Source organism: Salmo trutta, chromosome 1 (genome assembly GCF_901001165.1).
Source record: "Salmo trutta chromosome 1, fSalTru1.1, whole genome shotgun sequence".
NCBI classification, from domain to species: domain Eukaryota; kingdom Metazoa; phylum Chordata; class Actinopteri; order Salmoniformes; family Salmonidae; genus Salmo; species Salmo trutta.
In genome coordinates, this window is record NC_042957.1 from 38,036,237 (window position 1) to 38,062,946 (window position 26,710).

Genomic DNA, 26,710 nt, shown 5'->3' on the forward strand with positions numbered 1-26,710 from the left:
ACATAATGACTAACAATGACAATGACACATTTATAGAACTGTCTCAATGGTGAAACATAAGAGGTGAAACACAATCATTGGCTGTCATGTCCCATAGGAGCTTGGGGAGTGACACACAGTTTGAGGGACACTTAGCCCAGCAGGCTAACAGCCGTTAGCTTCAAAATTTAACAATGGCTTCAAAGCATAGCCTGGCTAATATAAGAGGCCTCTGATCGCATGAGCAACAATGGCATTCAAAACTCATAGGGACAAGAGAAAGAACGACTTGATGGATGGATGGTTGGATTATTCCATATAAACATGCAATGCGTATTGTTCTTTTCATTCTGAGATACTAGTTGATACATGCCCTTTAAACCCATCTGTAAAGGCCCTATTCAGATGGCTTTGAGAAGCTTTTCATGACATGAAATGAGGTTTATCATTGTGATTCACTTGATTGAAGTTGGAACCACAGTGAAACTCAATACTAGTGGAGTGAAGGAAGAGTCCCACAGAATAGGCTTTGTCCCGTCTAGTAATTATATTTCCATGGGCCTTACATTCGCCACCTTCACCTTTTCTTTGAACCTACTTGATCAGGATTCTCTGGACGCTCTCCCAGTTCTTGGAACTTCGGCATTAAGTCCTCTGTTTCTGTCTCTCTCTCTGTCTCTCTCTGTTTGTTTGTGTATCTACCCTCTCTCTCTTTATCTCTATCCATCTCTCTCCTCTTCCTCCCTCATGCTCGCTCCCTCTCTTTTTTTTCTCTCTCTCTCTTCCCCACTCTCTATCTCTCTCAATCCCTCGCTCTCACTCTGTCTCTCTGTCCTTCGCTGTGTGCTGTGGCCAAGGCTTTTTTCCCTTCAAAACATCCACTTGAAAGGCTATTCAAGGATTTTTCAATGAGTCCGCTCTGCCACTGTGCGCACACATGAATGTGTGTGTGTGTATGAGAGAGAGAGAGAAGGGGAGGAGAGGAAAAAGGGAGGATGATGTTTTCAGGGCCGTGCTTCAGTACCATCTGTATGCTAATCTCCTCAAACTTTGGTAAACTTTAATCAAATGCTCAGAGGCCTCCCTCTCTCTTTCCATCGCTCTCTCATTTTCTCTTTCCCTCCCTGCCGCTCCTCTTTCTATCCCTCGCTCGCTTTCCCTCTCTCTCCCACCCTCTCTTCTTCTCCTTTTCTCTCTTCTTTCTTATACAAACATACACTCTTTTGCTATCTCTCCCTCTCTCCCTCCCTCTTTCCCCCTTCTCCCTTCTCTGTGTGCACAGCAATTACTGTAGCTCCACCACCCTTTGTGTGGGCCACATATTTTATCCCCTATATCAACAGCAGCGGGCAACTCTTGAGTAACCCCCCCCCCCAGTGCCCACTCCCTCACCCCCAGTCCTCACCCCAAAGCTCACCCCCAAACAACCTCTCAAACAACCTCTCCCCCCTCCTTATCCCATCTATGAATACCCCCCCCCCCTCCCCTCACCCTCTACACACACACACACACACACACACACAAATCCTCCCTCAGCACCTGCGACTATATTGCCCTGACCCACAACAGATGGATACCCCCTGGCATCAATGGCAAGGCCCTTGGCAAACAGAGTCAGTCGTGGCACAGTGGGCATGCTTTGTCTGGGCAGAGCTTGGCCACGTCTCACAGATTAAAATAACAAAACAATAGCAAAAAATAGTAGCTGCTGAAGATGGCATTGGAAAGAATAGGAATGGATCATTTTAACACAGCACACACGTTCATATTCAGGTGTGCGCAGGCACACTCATATAGTAGGCACACATACAGACAGACACACACACCATACCTACTCTACTGTTCTGACCATATGGAGAGGTTGACATGCTGAATACAGATTCAGTGTCTCTGCAGTACAGTGAGATGTAAACAGTGTTGTCAGCAGTGCAAGTCGTAAAGAAGGTATAAAATGGATGTGTGAGACACACCCACATGCACCCTACCCCACTCACACATCCCACCCCACATGGTGTGTGTGTTTGTGTAGGCCAGTGGATAGGCAGGCAGGCAGGCAGGCAGGCAGGCAGACAGACAGACAGACAGACAGACAGACAGACAGACAGACAGACAGACAGACAGACAGACAGACAGACAGACAGACAGACAGACAGACAGACAGACAGACAGACAGACAGACAGACAGACAATGTATATTAATCAGGGAGAAGCCCTGGCAATATGTCTGCTTAATGCAGGAGACTGCTGGCCAGGGACTGACAGCTACAGAACATTAACAATTAGCCTCATTTCAGGAGCAGGGCAGCTTACAGTAGAGCAAGTTTGAGGGTACAGTGTGTGTGTGTGTGTGTGTGTGTGTGTGTGTGTGTGTGTGTGTGTGTGTGTGTGTGTGTGTGTGTGTGTGTGTGTGTGTGTGTGTGTGTGTGTAATAGATTAGGACATGGGCAATGCAATGTATTCCAGTGTTATATCAGAGTTCTCAAATGTACAGTATTGGTTTTCATAATCCATGCAGTCCCATGCAATTGTATTTGTTATTATCCCTCATTTTTTTTCTCTGATAACCAAGCATGATAAGCTATAAACCATTAGGTAGATGGTAAGGGGTGACTCCCATAAAGACACACACACATGTATGCAGAAACACACAGAAACACACATACAAAATCATACAAAGACACCAGACCCCTGTTATGTAATCCACCAGACAGTAAGACTCCCTCCCATTAACGCCCCCACCCCCCTCACCCCAGGTGGCTCAATCCCAAAATGGCCAAATCCAAAACAGAAATAATTTGTTGACATACGGCACTCTTATTCAGGTATGCAACAAGAGCATTCAATCCCTAGTCAAAGGATAACTTGACACACAGAGTGCACAAAGACACAAACAAATATTAAATTTAGACTCATGTCTTTTTTTATGACAGTGCCCCTATCCTCTCCAAAATATGCATCCCTTTCTCTCCATCTCTTTTCTAACTCCAGTCTGGAGCAACAGATTTCTCTTTCAGAGCACTCCAGCGAGAAAGAGTGTTGGCCAGAATCCTGCCCATTCCCCCAGAGTGTGTGATGTGTATGTGGCACGTAGTTGGCTGAATTACAGCATGGAGAGACGGAGGGATGGGCGAGAGGAGAGGGCGGGAAAGGGAGAGGAAAGAGAAAAGGAGGGGATGAGAGCCATGTGGTTGATGTTAGTAAACAGTATCCAGTGTTGTTTTGGCATTGTAGTGGAGAGGAGTGGAGCGATATCAGTGGGGACAGGCCACACACGAGCAGGGATACAAAAAGCAGACAGACACACACACACACACACTCAAATACACACACTCTCGCAGACAAATAAAAGAAAAAACACACACGCTCGCTGTCTGCCACTTTGCAGCTGCACCAGTTTCCATGGCAACAGGGTGAACAATGTAGGAGGGTGTTTGTGTGTGTGTTCATATCCATTTGGTGTGTGTGTGCGTAGGTGTGTGTGGGTGGGTGTGAGTGGCTATAGGGAGGGGGATATAGCTGTGGGGTGCTGAACTGTGGATTCTAAGGACACACACACCCACAAACTCTCTGCTCGTTTTCTTTTGTGAATGAGAGACAGACACTAGTCTACCAGTGCAGAGAGAGACAGAGCGACAGAGAGAGCGACAGAGAGTGAGGGAGAGGGAGCACACACAAAGAGAGTCACGGAGAGACAGACAGAGAGAGACAGAGATATTGTTCACATTATCAATGATGATGATTCATGTCCATACTGAGAGGTAATTATTTTCAATGTCTATTTATTTGTCAAAATGAGGTATTTCAAAGTGCTATGAGTTGCAGCACTAAATGTACATTATAAGAATGATACAACAAACATATTATATCTGTTTCCCCAGTAAGTTCTATGCACCGATACTTACAAATACATAAACAAATGGAAAAAAAGAGAAAGAAAAAGGGTCAGGTACATGATGATAGAACACATTTCTGTACAAAATAATTCACTTTGAATAGAGAGAAGAATAAGAAAATAATGAGATAAAAAGGTATCTACCAATAACACATTTTCTTACAAAAATATAAGTATCAAATTTTTCACGATCACACTAAAGCGTAATAAAGATGTGTAGAATTAGTATCATGGTAGGAAGACAGAATTCTTTTTAAACAATATGTTGTTATATTACAATGTTTCGTTGCCCGCGAGGCATTACAGTACTTTTTTTAAAGGTATAAAGTTTCCAGTCTATTAATTGGCAGCTTTTGGACAAAATGTATAAAAATCCAAAGAAAAAAATGTATATAAAACAAGGCAGATTCTGAGTGTATTTCTGTTATTTACAGTAATGTTATTTACAAAAGTGTCAGCTAGCAAGGTACATAGTTATTACATCCATTGACTTGGGGCGCTATTCAATCTGTATCGCTGGTAATTTCCCATTGAGCCGACATATGCAGCGTTTACCATGAACGCAGTCTCCGCTAATTTCAATCACCTTGGAACGCTGAAGTTCTGTGAGACGGATTGAATAGAGCCCTTAGTTTGAGCACCAGTGCAAGAGAGGAAGAACAAGAGGGAGAGAGAGAGAGGATGAGAGAGAGAGACGCCAAAACTTCTTGACATCATAGTTGTGAGCCAACGCGTGACAGCGTTACAGTCTTTGTTATACCGTGGTTTTACTAGGGTCTTCTGTTTGCAGTGGTGAAGGCATAGAAAGTGTACTCTGCTCCTAAGTGAGAACTATGAACTCTGAAATACACCATGCCCGGGGTGTATTTATTACGCACCCAACGGTAGAAAATGGACTGAAACAGGGAGGGAATACCTGAACTTGTCCATTGAGAAATGCGGGTTTTTGCTTTCCGTTACATGTTTTGCCATGGTGGCCCCAATGAACATGACCCCTTTGAAAGTCACTAAGTTTGGGGCTATGTAAGTGTCACATTCAGTTAAAAAAAACAAGGTACAAAAAAAGAAAAATGATACAGAAGAGAGAGGACCCAGAGAAGCATGCTCCTGCTCTCCTTTCTTTCACCTCTCTCATTCTTTTCTCTTCTTTTTTTCTAGAAAAATGATCCAAAAGAGAGAGGACCCAGAGAAGCATGCTCCTGCTCTCCTTTCTTCACCTCCCTCCTTCTTTTCTCTTCTTTTTTTCCTGAAAAATGTAAAACTCTAAACATTCTTAACGTCAACAAATGTGCAAAAAAAGTGGCGGAAGTAAAAGTCCTGTTGTGGCCCGGCCACCCGCCTCTCCTGTGTCGCTCCAAGTGTGTGTGTGTATATAAATTGAGACAGAGAGAAGGGGGTTAATGTGTGTGTGTGTGTGTGTGTGTGTGTGTGTGTGTGTGTGTGTGTGTGTGTGTGTGTGTGTGTGTGTGTGTGTCTGTGTGTGTGTGTGTGTGTGTGCCTATGTTTGTGTTATGTGCCACTGACAAGTCTTAGCGAGTCCTGGCCTGCTCCAACCTCCTGATCAGCTGTTGCCTCCGCGCCTGCAGCCTGTCCTTCTCCTGCGTCAGCCGCAGCTCGTCCACCTCCAGTGACGACACATACTCTGCCGCCTTCTTCAAGATCAGCACCTTAGCCGCCTTCTCGTTCCTCGCCAGCTCGGGTACGTGGTCGCGGAGTGTGAGGAAACTGGAGCGGAGATCGTTGCGCCGTTGGCGTTCCAGGATGTTGTGGTTTCGCCGCCGTTCGGAGTCTTCAGAGTCGGAGTTACCAGAGGAACCGCCACGCGGGCTGCTATCACCGCTGGCATTGCGTTTGCGTTTGGATTCTGCCGTTGCCATTGTGAAGGAGCCAAATGACGTCAAGGTCGATGATGAAGAGAGTGTGCGGGAAGGTTGGCGAGGAGCGTCAGAGGTCTTGTGTTTCTTGGAGGGGGGTGCGTGATCATCGTCAGAGGCGTATGGCGAGGGAGCGGCGTAGTTGTGCTGCTGCTGGTGGACCGAACTCTGCTTCAGGATCAGCTCCTGACCGTAACCGTTTGACCCCGCTGATCCCCGGTTGCTAACGAACCGGCTCACGACGCCAGATGAGGCCACGCCCCCGGAAGCGGCACCCGTCTTTGGCCGTACTGAGATGGTGACCGTGCCGGTGGCCAAGGGTGACAAGCCTCGCCGCTTCTCCACGGTGACCACATCAATCTCTTCGCCGTCCGAGTCATCTTCCCCCTCCTCCTCATCTTCGTCCTCCTCTTCTTCATCATCGTCTTCATCTTCTGGGAAAGGAAAACAGAAGAGTGAGTTAGGTAATTGTTCTTACTCACCAACTGTGGGAACTATGTCACCTGTGTGGGTTTTTAAATTTTTTTTATTTCACCTTTATTTAACCAGGTAGGCTAGTTGAAAACAAGTTCTCATTTGCAACTGCAACCTGGCCAAGATAAAGCATAGCAATTCGACACATACAACAACACAGAGTCACACATGGAATAAACAAAACATACAGTCAATAATACAGTAGAAAAAAAAGGGGAAAAAAGTCTATATACAGTGAGTGCAAAGTGCGGTGTGTGTGTATGTGTGTGTGTGTGTGTGCATGCGTGTGCACGTGTGTGTGCATGTGTTTATGCGTTTTACTATAATTGTGAGTACCAGAAGTCCTCACAAGAATAGTAAACCAACAAAAATTCAGAGAAGTTGGGACTTTTTGCCAGTCCTCACTTAAAAAAAAGGATATTTTAGGCTTAGGGGTTAAGTTTAGGGTTAGAATTAGGTTTAAGGTTAGGGTTAGGGAAAATAGGAGTTTGAATGAGAATCAATTGTTGGTCCCCATAAAGTCCTCACAAGTATAGCAAGAGATAGATAGATGTGTGTGTGTGTGTGTGTGTGTGTGTGTGTGTGTGTGTGTGTGTGTGTGTGTGTGTGTGTGTGTGTGTGTGTCTTTCTGCCTCATGCTCGCATAAATGTGTGTGTGTGTGGAAGTAGTGAAATCATTACTAAACTCTCTGCTCACTGCACAAGGAGAGTACTCTTCATGCTTATTGTCAGTCACCTGTATCACTAATCTAGTCCACAGGCTTTTACATGCTTCATCTGACTGACTTGTGGACAGGTTGTATTCTTTGTTTTCAGTCCTACAACCCTTATTTGGCCTTTCCTGCTCATCTTTACCCACTACAGAAATGTTTGAGTTGTGTCCATGTTCTCTCACTCTTGAAAAGGTTTTGACATCACCAGTTAGGCAGTTACTGATGATGAAATGGGATACGCAAAGCATTTAAATTTAAATAATTCCTGATCGGTGTTAACTTGAAGGATTTCAAAACAAAATATTTAGCTATTTTCATAATTTACCGCCTTCTTTATCTTCATTTTACCTAAGCTGGCATATTACTGCCGCTACTTATCACAAGAAGTGAATAAATAAATAATGTGTTGACTTAAAAAAATATATTTTTTATAATAATGGGTAGGCCTCTTTGAAGCTGCAAGAAGAAGAACGCAGTCGTAAGCAGTTAGTAATTGAGGTGGCAGCCCCAGTTAAAATGCCTTTGTGATAATGGCTATCATTATCAGCTTAGTCGTTCGTAAAGCAGTGTGGCATTTTACAGCTTACAGTAACCCACTTCTGACGCCTAGACCCTCGGGAAGCAATCTAACACACACACGCACACGCGCGCGCGCACGCACGCACGCACGCACGCACACACACACACACACACACACACACACACACACACACACACACTGAGAAGTTGGCACAGGAATCCAAACAGAACCACAGCACAGACTCAGCTGGGTGGTAAAGGGGGTGTGTCTCGCTTCTCCCTCTCATTTCCCCTTACCCTCTCCTCTCCCTTCCCTCTGTTCTCCCCCTCTCTCTAGACAGACCACATGTGAAGCTGAGACAGCCTGGGTGATATGATATCTGGCTCACTGGGAAAGTGGGTCATACTAGTAGTGAGTGAGTGAGTGAGTGAGTGAGTGAGTGAGTGAGTGAGTGAGTGAGTGAGTGAGTGAGTGAGTGAGTGCTAGTGAATCTCCAAGGTGTAAATGTCAATTGTGTAAAGTGGCATCCTCTCCTAGTCTCCTTTCCTTTTCCTACATTGATGTGAAAGAGATGGTCTGGTGAAAGCCAGCACCTGGTTGTCAGATATCCACCATATTGCTCAAAGCTCCTTTATTTTCCAAAAGATCAGCGCAGATGAAGTGGAGATGGTGAAGAGAGGGAGCCACTTTATATGGAGGTGTATCCTTCATTGTTTTAAATGAATAATGTACAGATAAACATGTGACAGGTGCCTTTGGCTTCCAGGCATATGTAGGTTTTCTAATAAGTGTTGTATAAATCAACATTTGATACCATTTGGGTACCAAACGCAGGAGGCCTATTCTGTGCCCATAGGACATGAACATGGATAGGATATATGTTGGTATCTATAGTGACACTGTCTAATTCTGCCTTTCAAGTCTGCAGTGCGTCTACTACTCTTTTTGATGGCAAGGTGAGGAAAGCATGTAGAAAAAAAGCGATAGATGCTACTTAACGCTGCGAGCAGAAGAAGAGGCCCATGCAAACGGTTTCATCTGCAGGCTGGCGGGGCGGGGAACGTGGTGTGATTGGATCACCGGCTTTAAGCCGAGGCGCTGGACCGGCGCCAGAGAGACAGCTGTCGAGATGGGAGCGCCTGTTCAAAGCTGTCAGCCCCCTAAAGAAACAGGCCCTCCTCCTCTTCTCTCCAGCTATCTTTCTTTTGCCAGCGGGCCGGTTGGAGGGGGTGTGCTTTTGGCAAGGCTCTATAGCTCAAGCTTCCAGCCGGCGCTGCCCAGTTGGAGGTCTCTTTTTTTTCGCAGGCGTCACAAAAGAGCTCTAGTAACGACTCACGTGAGTTTTTCGTACCGTAGTTCCATGCCAATTGCCAAACGAAAGTTGGGCTATTTAGGGTGTTAGAAGAACCTATTATCCTGTTATTACAGAGGTTGAATTTTCCACTTTGTTGTTCTCACCGACCCCCTTTCCGAAACACCCACACACATCCTCAACACTAAAGACAATAGTTGCTATAAATGGCTTTTTACATAATGCTGTCTAATTCATGCTGGTATGAATGGCATTCGTTGAATATGTAAGAAGCAATTTCACACCCACGGAGCCCTAGTTATTTCAATAATCCTAGCGCTGAGTATAATCATAGCATCCAACGAATCGTGAAACAAGGCACTTTATCAAGTAGTCAGTTTATTTAGCACGTTCTAGATTGGGACTATCTGACTGCGCCAAGTACATCGCCCTATACAACCCGTGTGTCTAGATGTTCGGTGTAAACTGGATCTAAATTCGTATTGCACACACTCCTCCAATTTTACTGCCATCTGCCGGTGAAGCGTCTGCCTATTACATAAACCCTCTCATTCACTGTGGCACAACCACTCACTACCGCCATCACCGTGTGTGTGTGTCTGGGCCAGTCATTTGAACTCTTAACTTCCAATCACCCCAATTACTATTACCCTAACATGACAATAATAATAACAATAGCCTAATAATAATGCCATCTGTTATTTGAAGCAGAATGATATCAATTCAACAAACTAAAACTGGGTTTTAGCATTAGTATTGAGGTTTTAGGCTATTAGCTGTTGTATTGTAGGTTACAGTAATCAAAACGAAGGGTATTTTGCGTATGCATCCTCGCCGAAGGTATTCGCTTACCGGAGTCGCTCTGAGTTTCCTTGGCGCTACAATGGGCAGTAGAGGCGGGGACCGTCCCAGATGGACATCTGCTGCTGCTGCTACCGTTTCTTTTGTTGACAGGGAAGGGGAAGACTATCGTGGGGTCCACACACTCCGACACGGAGCGGCTCAGCTCAGACGCCTTGGTAGTGATGACAGCGGCAGTAGTGACATTTTTACTAACTCCACAGGCAGCCGCTGTGGAAATGGCTTTGCTTAGCTTCTCTGTGACCACCCTCTCTAGCTTTTCCCTGGCAGAGAAGCCGCTCCACATACAGTCCTGAATGATGATGGAGTTGGGGTTATTATTCAAAGCGGAGCCGCCGAACAGGTCTCCATCCGACGCACCCCAAATATCTTCCTCGGGCAAGAGCAGCAGCTCCGAGGTCCATTCGCACCCCAGCGGGTCGCCTAATCCAAAACTCATGGGACCTGCTGCCGAGTCGCCCCAGTCCCCCACGGACGCGGAGGCCAGCTCTCCGGGTAGCGCCGCTCGGCTCGGGGAGAGGGGCGGCGTAGGCAGTAACTCAAATTTCTTCCAGATGTCCTCTCCGGGAGGCGCAGAGTCAGGACTGCAGAAATAGAAGTCATCCTCGTCTGGATAGAAGCAGGGTTGTAGTGAGTCAAAATCCATGTCGGAATTTTTACTTATAATCGCCGGCATTCTATCCCACACTTGGAAAGCCTGTAGAGAAGGACACGAGATAGTTTAGACACAATGAAATAAGGCAGACACACATCTCCATACAGTTCCTATTGTAAAGCCCAGATAACCTACACCTTATGCACAACATTATACAGCTAACCTGCCAAGTGCTCAAAAGTATTGCAAGTACTTTGGAAAGAACAGAGGCGAGTGTGGGTAAACTGACATGAAGTCACCTTTCCCGCTATGATGGTGTTCTTGGCATATTATTCAAACAAGAATACCGGTTTAATTTTTATTTTTTAACATTTATTTAACTAGGCAAGTGTTCAGAACAAATTCTTATCTACAATGACGCCTACACCGGCCAAACCCGGACAACGCTGGACCAATTGTGCGCCGCCCTATGGGACTCCAAATCACGGCCGGTTGTGATATAGTCTGGAATCAAACCAGGGTCTGTAGTGACGCCTCTAGCAATGAGATGCAACGCCTTAGACCGCTGCGCCACTAGGGAGCAATTATAACTATTCAAAAGTATATCAACTCTAAAAGTCCCATGACATTCGTATTCGTTAACAGGTTGACCATTTGGTAGTCAAATCAGAGTCAATAAAATAAGCGACACTTTCACCCGAAAAAAGAAAGATGCTCACCTCGCGTTGACTGAGGTTGTGGTGTGAGCCGTGTGTTGTCTCGTCACTCTCTCTCTCTCTCTCTCTCTCTCTCTCTCTCTCTCTCTCTCTCTCTCTCTCTCTCTCTCTCTCTCTCTCTCTCTCTCTCTCTCTCTCTCTCTCTCTCTCTCGCAGTTCAGTTCTAAACTCTAGGAGCCCACATCTACTCTTGCGTCGCGCAGACAGATCTCTGACACAAATTGTATGGGCTGCGGAGTGTTATAGCCTACACTCCAATCCACTGTGTGTGTGTTGGAGGGGAGCTCCGCCCATGGAGGGGCGGGGCCGAGTTGGTAGACGGCGTGAGGCAGACGGACAGGCATGTTGGCTGGCTCGCAGTGTAGCTTTCTATAGCTCACGACGGGCTTTAATCCCTCCCCAGAGAATAAATATTACATTATCATCCCTTATCCTCCATGATGGCTAATTTCCTCCCCTTTTCAGAAATGGATAGGGGTGAATTACGGGCAAATGCATAAAATATACTTGTATGTATAAAGGCTCCAATAATCCATACCATAATTATTTCTTATCCAACCTCTAAAATACATTTGATGTGAATTCTGTTTGTTTAAAGAAAAGCATATATGCTGTTATACTGGCTTGTTATAACAGGGAAGTCACGATGGCCTGGCGCATTACTCTGTCCTAGAGCTGAACCCAACTCTCACCATTGTGTGGAGGCATTGAGGTAACCGCATATCTGGATCAAAAAGTCGGGATCACTGCGCCCTCATGTGGACTGGATTAAAACATGAGCCTGAGCGTTTCAACAGATTAAGTGCTGTTGTAGTTTATCTGCGGTAAATTGTCGAACCATGAGTTGAAAGCGAAGTACGGATTTTGTTCTTAATAGTGAATAATTAACATGTTATTTATAACCATTACTTACACTAAACACACCTATAGGCCTACATTCAGTTGATAGTCTACACTTTTAAAGCAGTCATCATAACGTTCTTTGTCTTCTTTGTTTATGCACCTCCATGTCGCAGAATCAGCTGTGCTCAAGCCTTTTTATGTAACTCCACTGGCAGTGGTTGATGTAGAAGACATTTCCTTATTCTAATAACTGGTTTGCAGGAATGTACAGTGCATCTGGAAAATATTCAGACCCTTTGACCTGGGAGACAGGTCAGGATCGAGGGAAAGATGAACGAAGCAAAGTACAGAGAGATCCTTGATGAAAACATGCTCCAGAGCACTCAGTACCTCAGACTGGGGCTAAGGTTCACCTTCCAACAGGACAATGACCCTAAGCACAAAGCCAAGGCAATGCAGGAGTGGCTTCGGGACAAGTTTCTGAATGAAGAGTTGTGATCAGAAGCAGTGGTGGGATATGAGAGGGAGGGTGACAACTCACAGCTGGGATCAGTGCAAGAGGACTGGGAACTGGGAACTATTTGTGAGGGACAGGGTTCAGTTTCCTGGGAACACCAACCCGGAACGTCGGATCCCTTGGATTGGCGACGGGATGAGAGCTGTGATGTTCTCTCGTGTTTTCCCCAACCACTGCTCCGACTGTGACCCGACAGGAACAGCTTCCTGTGTGAGAGCAGTGAGGACAGAGAGTGGGAGTGAGAACCGAGAGAGAGGGAGAGAGGTAAAGGGAGGGAGAGAGTAAGATTGAGAGAGAGAACGAAGGGAGAGTGAGAGAGCAGACAGAGAGAGAAGAGGGATTAAGGGAAAAGGATAGAGACAGAGAGAGAGTGGGGGAGAGACAGAGAGAGTGAGTGAAGTCATTGTCCCAAGGGAATGGGAGAGGGAAGCAAAGAGGAGTATAAACTAAAGTTGCATGGTTCATCTGGTCCAACAGCAAAAGGAAGGAAAGATAGATGGAGGGATAGCAGACATCGATCAGCCCCTTTGGTCTTTCTTGGCATAGCAGAAAGTGTGTGTGAGTGTGTGTGTGTGTGTGTCCTCGCCATGGAAAGGGGGCGATGGTGGTGGAACATCTATAATTTGGGTTATACTACTACACATCCTCATTCACCTCATCAAACAATAATTACAGACGGCACTCTTGTACGTCATATGATTACAATGTTGGGCTGATGTTTGAATTTGATTTGAATGTATGCTATTACATAAATAGATGCTATTTCATGTCTAACGCAGGAATCAGACTGGTATCACACGCACACACACACACAAACACACACACACAACAAACGGGACCGGCGCGCCAAGTCTAGGTCCAAAAGGCTCCTTAACAGCTTCTACCCCTAAACCATGAGACCGCTGAACATTTAATCAAATGGCTACACAGACTATTTGCACTTACCCCCTTTTTTACGCTGCTGCTACTCGCTGTTTATTATCTATGCATAGCCACTTTACCCCTACCTACATGTACATATGACCTCAATTACCTCGACTAACCCGTAGCCCCGCACATTGACTCACTACCGGCACCCCCTGTATATAACCTCGTTATTGTTATTGCTTGATTATTATTTTTTTTACGTAAGTTTATTTAGCAACTTTTTTCTTACTCTGCATTGTTAGTTAAGGGCTTGTAAGTAAGCATTTTATGGTAAGGTCTACAGCTGTTGTATTCGGTGCATGTGCCATTTTTTATTTATTTGATTTGACAACATATCAGAAAATACACTTTAAAACAGCTCAGGCTCATGGATGGTTAAGCAATTGGGCCAGTTTGAATAAAAGATTCATAAGTCAACGTGTTTAGAAGGAAAAACAAAAAAGCCAACGACATGACATCCGGCTGTGATGGCAAGAAGAGAGAGACACATCAGCGTCCCAAACGGCACCCTATTCCCTATGTAGTGCACTACCTTTGATGGGCTGGTCAAGGGTACTGCACTATGTAGGGAATAGGATGCCATTTTGGACGCACAGTTCATCAATAAAACACAAGACCGGAACAACTGGTTATGTTTTTAGTTCAGGGACCAATTTGGGGTTGCTGTTGTTTTCTCTCTCTCTCTCGACTATGTGTAAAAAAGGGTCTGAAGCAGGTTAAAGGCTCATATGACAGCAGACGTGGGGCTAGAACACAATGTTACATTCATTTAGGTCGGGAACAGGGTTTCAAACATGAGCCACAGGTCTACAAAAGCAGGGCTAGAAGTTATCGTTATAGTTATAATAGTAAGGCATTTTATTGGCATTCTTTGAAGTGCACAAGGTTAGGAGGATTACACACCATAGACAGAGCCCAGAGTGCATGAAGTCTGGAAAACACATTAGGACTTGCCTTCTTCTTTAATCATCTAGGCTGTCAGATTCCACAGTGGCAGTGGCATCTCCCCCTTAAAACAAACTAGTCGAACAAGGCTCTTTACTTTACTCTGCCGCCACACACTATTAGATTTCAGCCACTCCCACGTGCGCATGCATGCAGTCACGCACACTCACACCAAAATACTGAATATTTCTTATTTTTCTTCTTCATTAAAGGGAAGACTGCAGAGTGATGTTGCTGTTATAAACATTTTGATTGGTTTCATCCTTCCAACTAAAAGTCCCAATACGACATACAGTATCACTTTACATTTGTATTTTGGGAGAAATTGGTATTTGTGTCCCGATTCAGGAAACTAGGCATATGTCACAAGTCACGACTTCACAGGAGAGCTGTTTGAAAGTAAACATTTTTTTTTTCATCAAATTGTCTTTTTTGCCAGAAATGTCTTCTTGAAAATGTCAACTTTCATGTGCCTTAATATCAAACTTGTATGCCATCTGTAAATACAACTAAAATTGTTAAATTACGAGCCTAGTTGGTTAAGCCACAGAAAAAGAGAGCAACCTGGATTACATTATCAAACTAAGGGTGACCATGCATGGCATCAGACAGGAGACAAGTCCAACCATGATGTATAATGGTAAGATAGTCTAGCTAGTTACATTTTCAGATATTACACGTTTCTAATTTTGACAGAAAGTGGTTTCATTTCAAGTGTACTGTTAGCTAGCTAACTTTAGCTGGCTGGGTAGCTAGCTACTGTTAGCTGGCTGGGTCGCTAGCTAACGTTATGTACATGATCTTATTCTTCATATCTGCTTGACTAGTTAAAGCCATAGAACCTGGTTGATTAGCTACCTGCAGATTCATGCAGGGTAGTAACGTCACGAGTTGTGATTATGGTCCATTGTTTAGCTAGCTAGCTAACTACATGTTTTAACAAAAGATTGACAAAGATTTTCATTTCAAGTTAGTGTACTGTTAGCTATCGAGCTATCGTTAGCTGGCTGGCTTGCTAACTAACGTTACGTCATGCATTGAGATTCATTGTTTACCTAGCTAGCTATCTAGCTACATTTCTTAACAAAAGACTCTCATCTTTAGTGTGCCAGAGTGCAGAATAACTGCAAAAATAAAGACATAACTTGAAATAAACAATGACATTAATACAATTGGTATTTGACCATTCATTTCTGCAAAACGTGCAGTGTTGATGGAGTTGTTGTAGATTGCTTGCTAGCTAGCTTATTCCATCGTCAAACATCATGCTAGAGCCGAGTGGGCCAATTCGTTTTTCATGGCCTATCACCGAAGCCACGAGCAGGCTGTTCTTTTATTTACTTCAGAGCCGCAATGTATTGTTGGTATAGAACTTTTTGATCGATATTATTCAATTTGCGACAAAAGAAGTATATAATATAAACTTTTGCATTAAGACTATTTAGAAGGAATACATTTATAATCAATCTACATTGTTAGATTTGTGGAATATTTATCGTGCAACCTTTCCTTTACGAATGTAGGTTAGTAAGCAACCTGGTCTCATGCCGTTTTCGTAAAATATATATTTATAGAGTGTTTGTACTTTTGGCATTATTTTGTTGTTGAAATCTTATTTCAACTACCAACTTCCTAGGAATCCAGTTTGGGGGATGAGTTTGGCAAAAACATTGCATACATGTCAGAGGAGTTCAGTCACAGGTTCCAAACCCATCAGGATGTGATTGCAAAACAGTGATTCATGGGAAAAGCAGTTTTTTGGCTTGATTCGTTGCCAGATATGACTTCACATGGACTGCGTCACAAATGGCTACTATTCTCTATATAGTGCACTACTTTTGACCAGTGCCCTATGAGTAACAAGAGAGTAACAAAGCTGTCAGGATACTGTATATTATTGTATGATTCAGTCTTTCCTCAGTAATTCAATGTAATAATTCAGTGTCTGTGGAGAGACTGATATGATAGATATCATTGATCTAGAAAATGTTGCTTCCCATCTAGTTTATTTTGGGATGCTAGTTTCCCATCAAATCAAGTTTATTTTGGAGGAATACACTTGGTGAGAAATGAGGGCCGGCCAGTAGTGGTCAGAGAGCATGTTGAAGTATTGTAGTCAGAAGTGTGTGTGTGTGTGTGTGTGTGTGTGTGTGTGTGCATGCGTGTGAGTATGTGTGTGTGTGTGCATGTAATAGTGATGCGCGGGTCAGCTATTTGTTCACCCACACCTACAGTCAATTGCTAGTAACCCATCCGCAACCGCCCAACTATATGTGATAAAGTTTAAATCTAAGACCAGCACCTGATCCTAACCCAAAATATAGAAAATCCGCTGTACATTCAGATATGGCGGAACGATTTTTAGATAGGCCTATGTTTTGGTTTCTAATTTCCAACATTTTGGAAGGATATCTGTTAGTCAACTTGTCTATAAATAGATATAGGCAGGTTCTCTTCATTAGCCTACTTGTTGCCCTAGAATACTAAATAAACCTTTGCTCATCAAAATAATTGTCATAAATCGATAGATTGAATGCTTCAGTCTAGTTGACATTGGTAACGTTTGTTTTCTCTTTCCCCTTTCATCTCTGCTTCTCTTGTGCAGCAAAGACATTTAGGGACCGGGAGAAAATGCAATAACGGAAGGGGAAAAAAGGAAAGTTTGATCGTTTTTAAGGAAATTAAAAGCTGTTAAAACAACCCAACATGTTTTTGATAAGATTTAAGTTCGTCTTGGATGCATATTTTATGTAGTGGTAATACTATTGGCTTTTATGATGCTGATAAAAATAGCACCGCCACAATTACACATGGTCCCTAACAGCATATCCATTCTCTCAAGATTCTGAAAGACATCAATCATATTTCTCCACTCCTGTTCGCTAGTCAAAATGTATATTTGGTGCATCATTTTACTGCAAGAAATGGTTAATTATGCAGGGGTTAATACTGTATTATATTAGGATATGTGAGAGGTTATAGACCTACAGTCAGTGTCCAGATTTCAGTTACTATTCCATTTAGCCCATCTGAACAGTACAGTTCCCATGACATGACATTTTGATGTCCCTGTCTTGTGACTGTCAAATTTGAACATGCCCTCACAACCATCACACATAACATCAAAGTTTAATGTTCACGTTCACAGTTTAGCAGATGTTACAGTGGGTGCAGCGAAATGCTTATGTTACTAGCTCCTAACAATGCAGTAAAATATAAATAAAAAACATCCCCTTAATACCACTTTTAAAACTGTCATCCTCTTTTACCACTTCACCCAATCTTTCCCAAACATTAGACTACTGTTCTGGTCCTCCCTTCTATTTATTTTCAACTCTCCATTTAGCAGCTTTTCTCTTATTGAATGAACTCCAGCATAGTCCCTTTTGCCTCAGTGGACATTTGGCACTTTGTTGCGTATTGTGCACGCTACAGTTGGGCCCTAGGCTACACACTAATGCCAGATAAAAATAATGAAAGAAAAACCTCAGTGTACTCTATAGATAGGAATTGCACAAGAATTATACATTTATGGATTTTTAATGCATTGCTTTCTCTTTATTTAACCTGCCCGCTTCTGCTGTCTTAGTGACGCCCCCCCACCCCCAACACACACACACACGCACACACACACACACACACACACAATCAGTCAAACCTTGCTGTTGTCCACCTGATTCAGGACCCCACAAACTCACCAAAGCAACAATAGGCTTGTAAAGCTGTCTCCCCGTGCAGAATATACACACAATATTTTAAAGTCAGGTGAAATGTTTCCCCCAGTTAAAAGGACGTCTTTAAGGGGGACATATTTCACCGTGACACGACATCTAACTTAGACTAAGCGACTGGAGAAAAGCTGATTGAGAAGCTTTCTCTTTGAATGTGATCCTAAATGATCTGGGAGCGTCTGGTAAACCTAGATCCGATGGCGATTTCTCCTCTCAGGGTGTTAATCCATCACTGTTATTGATCTCTCATTGACCGTAAACCGGGCATTCTAATGATGTTCACCTTCAGGGCCACCGCCATTGATTCATTGTCGATTCACCATCCGACCAGATCCATAACTTGGAATGTGACCCAGGATCTCGAATCCAACAGGAACATTGCATGATTACCTCACATTTCAGTCTTCTGGGAATCGGAGAAGTCTCATACAAACAAATCAATTGAATGAATAAATAAACATAATCCAAAAAATACAAAATCTCTTCAAAATAAATGTAAGAAGTAATCTTGAAGTCATACATTTTACATTATTGAATATATCAACATTTACACAGATAATGGTTAATTAATACAATGTTGTTTTTTTTGGCTCACATAAATTCTATTATCTAGGAAATTGACACGATTTAATGCCGTAAATTGCCTCTGGGGTTCCATTCCATCTTAAACAAACGATCAGGACTCTGTAATGGGATATCGTTTTCCATTCTCTTGAGGACAACCCAACAGACCCATGTAGGAGAGATCCCACTGGGCACAGAAGTCAATTCAACATCTATTCCACGTTGGTTCATCGTAATTTAATTCCTCATTCCTCATAGGGTTAACAGTAAATGCAGGACCTTTTCCAGCTAAATGTGTGTGTATGTGTGTGTGTTAACTGGAAAAGCCTGGCCTCATTGGACCCCTCTTCGTGCCAATGTCATTTGGTTGTGTTTTTGAAGGTGTTAGTTAACATTAGAATACGAAATGTAAATACTTGAAAGAACATATAAAATTTTCTTTATTTTGTTACTGTAGGCTATATGTAAAAACAAAAAATCACTAAAAACAGAATTTTAATACATGAAAAGAAGGTGAGATACTGTAGTCACTGGGAAGCTGTAACCTATACGTTGACACTCTGGAGAAAATTGAACGGCCCCACAAACCAGGGGCTCAGCTTCTTGCAGGACAGGCGGAGAGGGAGCTTCCTGGTAGAAAGCCAGACACAATTCCCAGGGTGGTACACGGGGGTCACACTGTGGTGGTGGTCTGCCTGCTCCCTTTGACAGTGGACGACGCACTGGAGTCTCACGGGAGCATCGCTCCGATTCTTCTGCACGCCTGAACCACTCATCAACCACAGGAGCTTTGGTCTGGCCCGGGGTCCATGGAGCAAGGGCCGGCTGAAAACCCAGTACACACCGGAAGGGGGTCAACCCAGTGGAAGAGTGACGTAGCGAGTTCTGGGTGTTCTCCGCCCATGGAAGGAATCGAGCCCACTCTCCCTGCCGGACCTGACAGTGACTCTTCAGGAACCTCCCCAGCTCCTGGTTCATCCTCTCCACCTGCCCATTGGACTGAGGCCTATACCCGGAAGTGAGGGTAACCGTGACCTTGAGGGCCACGGTCAGAGACGATTTCCTCCGGAAGGCCATAATGCCGGAAGACCTGCTGGAATAGGGATTAAACGACATGATTTTGAAACTCTATCCGCAACCACCAAAATGGTGATAAAACCATCAGGGGAGGGGAGATCATAACAAAGTCAATGGATGGATGGGACCAGGGACGCTGAGGCACGGGAAGTGGAAGGAGATTCCCTGTTGGAGCGTTCTGGGGGGATTTGTTTTGGGCACATATGGAACAGGAGTTGACATAACGAGTGACATCCTGTGCCAAGGTGGGCCACCAGTACTTCTCAGAGATGGATTGGGTAGTGCGAGAAGTACCTGGATGTCCAGCGATGACAGCTGTGTGTGCCCAGGTCAGCAGCCAATCCCTTGTCCCGTGGGAACGTAGATGCGCTCTGGAGGACAGTTAGTGGGTGTGGGCTCCCTCTCCAGAGCCTGGCGAATGTCCACATCTATGTCCCAGACCACAGGAGCTACGACTTGGGAGGATGGGATTATAGGTGCAATCTGGACAGGACCCTCTCCTGAATCGTAGAGAAGGAACAGGGCATCGGCCTTGGTGTTTTTTTAACCTGGGCAATAGGTCCGCGTGATGTCGAACCTTGTGAAGAAAAGGGCCCACCTTGCTTGGTGCAGATTCAGCCTCCTCGCTGCCCGTATGTACTCCAGGTTCCGATGGCCAATGAGGATGACGAATGGTTCCTTGGTGCCCTCCAGCCAGTGTCTCCACTCCTCTAATGCCAATTTCACCACCAGGAGCTTTCGATCACAGATGTCATAATTCCTCTCTGCAGGGGACAGTTTCTTAGAATAATATGTGACCCGTTTCAGGTAACTAGGTTTATGTCACAAGTCACGACTTCACAGGAGAGCCATTTTTTTTGTATTTTTATCGAAATGTGTTTTTTGGCAGAAATGCCTTCTGGAACATGTGAACTTTTTCTGTGCCTTAAACAACAAGGCTCGTAATTTAACAATTGTATACGTATTTACAGATGGCATCCAGGTTTGTTATTAAGGCACATTAAAGTCAGCAACTTTCCCACTAGCCATGATAGGCCGAGATAATGAGTGGGCTGAACATGCTGAGAGAGGAGATCAGACTGGTCTGCCATATAGAAGGCTTCTGTCTATTTGAGCTGGTCAGTCTTTGTTGGTAATCCTGTCGAACACCGCTTTAAAAAAAATGTGTTGTGTAATGGAGCTGCATAAGTGTTGCTCTCCACTTTCTGGAGTATCAAGTTTTGAAATCAATGGAATTAGAGTATGAGAGCTAAAGAGATGGAGAAAAGACCTCTCTTCAAACTAAGGGCAACCGTGGCATGGCATCCGTGACAGGCATGATGATGTATGCCGGTAAGATAGTCTAGCATTAGCTAGCTACATTTTCACATATTACACGTTTCTAATTTTGACAAAGTAATTTTCATTTCAAGTTAAAGTGTACTGCTAGGTAGCTAACGATAGCTGGCTAGCTTGCTAGTTAACGTTACGTGTATGATCTTATTATTTTTTATCTCACAGCCTTTTGCTTGGCTAGTTATAGCCTAATGTTAGCTAGCTAACGTTGAACCTGGTTGGTTAGCTACCAGCAGATTTATGCAGGGTAGTAACGTCATGAGTTTGGGATTATGGTTCCTTGTTTAGCTAGCTACTTACATGTCTTAACAAAAGACTCCACTATGCAAGTATCCATTTAAATAGAATGTCACTGCGTCAACTGTTGATAGACGTAATTTGGCTGGTAAATTCACTCTGGCTATCTACTCCAATTTCAGACCACGGGTAAGATAGTCTAGCTAGCTGTATTTTCAGATATTACACGTTTCTAATTTTGACAAAGTCATTTTCATTTCAAGTTAAAGTGTACTGTTAGGTAGCTAATGTTAGCTGGCTGGCTCGCTAGCTAACGTTTCATGTATGATCTTATTATTCGTATCTCAGAGCCATTTGCTTGGCTAGTTATAGTCTAATGTTATCTTGCTAACATTGAACCTGGTTGGTTAGCTACCTGCAGATTCATGCAGGGTAGTAACTACATGAGTTTGGGATTATGGTTAATTTTTTACCTAGCTAGCAAGCCAGATGTTTTAACACAAGACTCCACTATGCAAGTAACCATTTCGGGTGCATTCGTAAATTTAGTCTGGCCATCTACTCCGATTTCAGAGCAGAGCGCAGAATAACTGATGAATTTACGAACGCTCAACACCCGTTGAATATGGCCAGTCAGTAATGGTTGGCAAAAAAAGCATAATTAAATTGTTGCCAGCAGCACAGTTAGTCACCAACTCTCTGGATAACATAAAAACAGCCTAACCAGCTCTGCTAGGCAAGTAAAATGGTCAGAGTGAGCTGTTCTCTCATATGTGTCTGGAAGTAGCTAGCAAGCTAGCCAATGTTAGCCAGTTAACTTGGGTGCTTGACTGCCGTTGTGAGGTCAGAACGTTCGGATCAACCCTACTCATCAGCCAGAGCGTCCAGTGTGCGCTCTGAACGCTCCGAGAGCGAAACGCACTGAATTTACAAACGGACAATCTGACAGCAGAGTTGCAGTCACCAACGCTCTGGATAACATAACAGCCTAACCAGCTCTGCTAGGGCGAGTAATGTTCAGTGAGCTGTTCTCTCATTTGTGTCTGGAAATAGCTAGCAAGTTAGCTTGGGTGCTTGACTGCTGTTGTTAGGAGAGAACACTTGGATCAACCCTTAAAGAGAATGGTGGGGCTAAAGCTTTAAGAGGGCGTACCAAAACATTCAAAGGGTATTTTCTCAAAAGCAGTGGTGAAAAGGTCTTAATAAAAATACTTCAAAATACTAATTAAGTAGTTTTTTGGGGTATCTGTACTTTACTTTACTTTTTATATTTTTGACAACTTTTACTTTTACTTCACTACATTCCTAAAGAAAATGATGTACTTTTTACTCCATACATTTTCCCTGACACCCAAAAGTACTCGTTACATTTTGAATGCTTAGCAGGACAGGTCATCCCTACTGCCTCTGATCTGGCGGACTCACTAAACACATGCTTCATTTGTAAATGATGTCTGAGTGTTGGAGCGTACTCCTGGCCATCTGTAAATAAAAATAAAATTAAAACATGGTTCTGTCTGGTTTGCTTAATATCAGGAATTTGAAATTATTTATACTTTTACTTTTGATACTTAAGTATATTTAAAACCAAATACTTTTAGACTTCTACTCAAGTAGGATTTTACTGGGTGACTTTTACCTGAGTCCTTTTTTAATTTTTTTTTATATGTTTACTTTTACAAAAGTATGACAATTGGGTACTTTTTCCACCACTGCTTAAAAGCGAGTTTACAAGTTTATCAACTTTCAAAGCAGATTTACTTTCCCATTGTTCCTCAACTGTAGTGTATGATATACCATTTTCTAGCTCTGTGTCTCTACTTTTATCCAATGTAAAAAACACAATTTCAAATTTGCTACATAAGACCGATTTCAGCCGGTCAGTCACATTTAGCTCTTATCCCTTGTCCTCTTATCCCTTGTCCTAACAGTCACCAGAAATCTTTCACTTGATTGCAACACTTCCCACAAACAAGTGCTTGGTTCTGTTCCAAGTGCTTCTGCCCATATGGGCCACAGCCCACTATAGCCTTTCGGTGGACCTAAACACGATGTAGTTGGGAGGACCCCCTTCCTCGCGGCAAAACATTTTAGTGTCCCCCCGCTTGACGGCGGAGAGAAAAAAATATTTGATTTCCTGCAATTCTACACATTTTGCCTTGGGGCAGAGGGTACATTTCGCAATTTGATAACAAATGTAATGCAATTCTACTCATTTTGCCATTGGGTAGAGGTGAACAATTTTGTAGTTTCACAGCTCATTTCCTGCAATTCTAACAATTTTTCCCGTTTGGTGAAGAGAAATCTTTGCAGTTTCAAAGCTAATTTCCCCAAATTCTACACATTTTGCCGTGCCTTATGTCATTTTAATATGATATCTGAGTGAGAATGACTAACAAAATCCCTTTACAATGAAGATCTGTGAAGTTGGATTTGGGATTTTTATGAATTATCTTTGAAAGACAGGGTCCTGAAAAAGGGAGGTTTATTTTTTTGCTGAGTTTAGTTTAGGTTCGGTTTTGAGGCAATTATTGTGTGATTATCAACTGGGCATGGCAAATTCAACTATTGGAGAAGGAGCTGAGCAGGCCGGGGGAAACCATACAAAAAATGGCATGCACTCCCTGAAACTCCAGTTCTGTTTGTGATATTCTGACAACCACAGTGTGTTCTAACAACCACAGTGTGTTCTAACAACCACAGCATGTTACAACCACATCGTGTTATGTGCTAACAACCACAGTGTGTTATGTTGACATGTTTAGGAAAAGTCAAGGAACACTTTAAAAATAGTAGAGTAATTAAACATTTAAATTAGTTTTGAGTCATTATGATGCTCTCTGCCTTTCTAGAGTTAATATACAGAATCACAAATCAGTTCATTAGTGTTTAATTTAGGAAGGTCATAAAAAACATAATACAAGGAAATGTATATCAAAAGAACAGAATAGCATGTTTTAAGTTGTGTTTATCTGTGCTTAGTAGCCAAGGCTATGGGTTGTGTCTTGCCAATTAAATCAAATTGTTCGTTTAGCAGACATCACAGGCCTTGCCCTACCACAGTCAACACACATATATTTTACAGTAAGAATATAATGGAATATCCCAAATGGAAAGTAGCCTACTCACATGAGGAATGCATGGAACCATGGTTATTCTAGGAAGAAGTTATATTTTGAAACAGAGACCATCCGCTCAATTTGTACAATTGTTTGGCAGAAATAGGTTCATTAGAAACCTTGGCATCTCCTCTTTCTGATAGGGTATATCAATCAAAACGTCTGGCCTGTATGGACTTCTGTAGGATTATATGGAAGAAGTGCTATTTGGTAAGATCAGTGCATGCTGCCAATGTACAGTATGCTGCGCAGGTCATCAGTCTCTTCATTCTCTATTTAACAATTTATAATATTGTCACCCATCAGACTATTGTCAATTTAATGTTGTCTTTAGGCCACATCTGTTATTATTATATGTGTGGAATTTGTTTTAATATAGTTTAGGTGTAGTTTGGATGGGCCAGCTGAGCAGGCAACTGTTCTCTTACAGTCAGAAAATACAGTATCATCTTATTTTAGTATTTACAGTCCATGCGCTTTTGGATCAATCAATACATTTTCTGACTGATTACAATTTGAATTTAGTGTGCTGAGGTTTCTTATGACCTATTTTATCAAAATAAATGCATTAATTTAGCAATTTATTGTTTATTATTGTATATTTATACAATTGAAATATCAACTCTGACCGGCTCACATACTGCTACGCTTGGCTAGCCAGGTTAGCATGACACTGTGGCAATGCTGACAAGAGGCAAGGCTACGCTGACCCACACCATAAACCATTCATTTACTATAGCCCAATGGGAGCCATGTTGAGTTTATTGGATTATCATGCCAAATAGTTGAACAGCATCAGTATTGTGTTAAACTTAGAGTTTATATGCTATTTTCTGTCATATCCAAATCCGTTTATGATGTTTCAATGCTGTGAATCAGCATATATGGCAATTTGACACACACACACACACACACACACACACACACACAGGTGCACGCACAAACGCACAATTTCACACACACACAAGAAGAGTCTTTGGATCTACTTAGTTTTTTACGATTGCTTACACCCTAAAATGTAACTTTTCCCACAATTAGTAAAACCTTACACTCAAGGAGCAAAACACAAGGCTAGATTTGCACAACTGTAAGCACATTGTCAGCTTCACAGTATTTGCAAAACATTACACACAGTGATTTGCAAAACACTAAACACACTTGTATACATCAGACACAGAAGTATATCATGATGTCACTTGCAGTTCCAAAGCACTGACTGTCAAATTACCACACCTATGAGCCAATCTGTTAAACACAGCCATCAGGTGCACAAACACATGATTGCTAAATTGTAGACACACCAATCAGGTTTAAGCACTATAAATGCAGCAGGTAGGTTCACCTGCCTTCAACCAAAATGGAAGGAGTCAAAAGAAGAGTGAGGGTGAGAGGAGGAGTACACAGAGGAGGAGGAGGAGGAGGAGGAGGTAGAGGAGAAGGAGGTAGAGGAGAAGGAGGTAGAGGAGAAGGAGGTAGAGGAGAAGGAGGTAGAGGAAGACCTGAAGTAGAAGGAGAACGTGCACAAAGAAGAAGAGGACCAAACTTATCAAATGACATTCGTGCAACACTAGTGGACCATGTTGTGAATCACGGATTGACGCTGAGGGAGGTTGGACTGAGAGTTCAGCCAAATCTTAGCAGATATACAGTGGCATCTGTCATAAGGACTTTTCGACAGGAAAACAGGTAAAATATCTGTCTACAGTTACAGTAATCAGCTGCTTATTGTATGCACCATATCAGCACTTGTGATACCCCTTCCTGTGACATTGTACAGTAAGTTACATGTATTATTCTCTACATAGGATTGAGGATTGGGAACGACAAGGAGGAAGGGGGCCCATATTCACGCAAGAACCTGAGAGAGAGATAATAAACATGGTTTTGGCCAATACAGTTTTTCTCAGTCGCTTTGGTGCATTTCTTAGATCAAAAGTGACATTCTTGATACTACTTGTACAAATTCCAAATAATCTAGTCACTTGTGCACATCATTAAAGCAATTTCTTATTCCTTTGAAGAAATTGCAATTGCTTTTGTACATATTGCAATTGATAATGTACAAGTGTCAGCTTTTTTCCACATTTTCAATTGCTCATGTCATGTTGATCAAAATATAGTAGATGGTTCTCTGTTGAATAGTCTTACCCCTCAAAACATCTAGGCATTAGTTCCTTGCATTAGCCATTACATGCAAAATTGTTGAACTATTTGTCATAAACTGTCAAGCATAGTTTTACACATTTCTATTAGACCTTTTGTACAAAAACGTGAATTGATGAATGGTGCAGGTGAAATTGACTCTCACTCATGAAGGAATGTAAAGTGTTAGTTCAACCAACAATCAACCAGTTGTCTAAATTGCTCAAAGGTGCATCTCATGAAGAATCAATTGGCAAGCATATATAGACAGACCACAACACAGAGTTGCAATTTTCCAATAATGGATGGACCAGGAAACGAACAGGGTCAACAGCCA

The 26,710-nt window shown here is 42.9% G+C and overlaps 1 protein-coding gene across 1 annotated transcript; it reads right to left on the bottom strand.

Moving 5' to 3' along the window:
- Positions 1 to 3,741: 3,741 nt before the first annotated feature.
- LOC115195561 (N-myc proto-oncogene protein) lies at positions 3,742 to 11,197 on the bottom strand. The gene is made up of 3 exons (XM_029755541.1): positions 10,940 to 11,197; positions 9,617 to 10,322; positions 3,742 to 6,179 (listed from the first exon to the last, which is right to left on the bottom strand). Exons 2-3 carry the CDS (start codon positions 10,299 to 10,301, stop codon positions 5,401 to 5,403), a joined length of 1,464 nt encoding a protein of 487 aa, XP_029611401.1. The 5' UTR covers positions 10,302 to 10,322; positions 10,940 to 11,197; the 3' UTR covers positions 3,742 to 5,400.
- Between the last annotated feature and the right edge of the window lie 15,513 nt (positions 11,198 to 26,710).

Coding starts and splice junctions, on each gene's coding strand:
- LOC115195561 (XM_029755541.1), bottom strand. CDS start 10,301: ATGCCGGCGATTATAAGTAAAAATTCCGACATGGATTTTGACTCACTA. Junction 6,180..9,616: donor GGAAACTCAGAGCGACTCCG/GTAAGCGAATAC, acceptor TTCCTTTCCCAG/AAGATGAAGACGATGATGAA.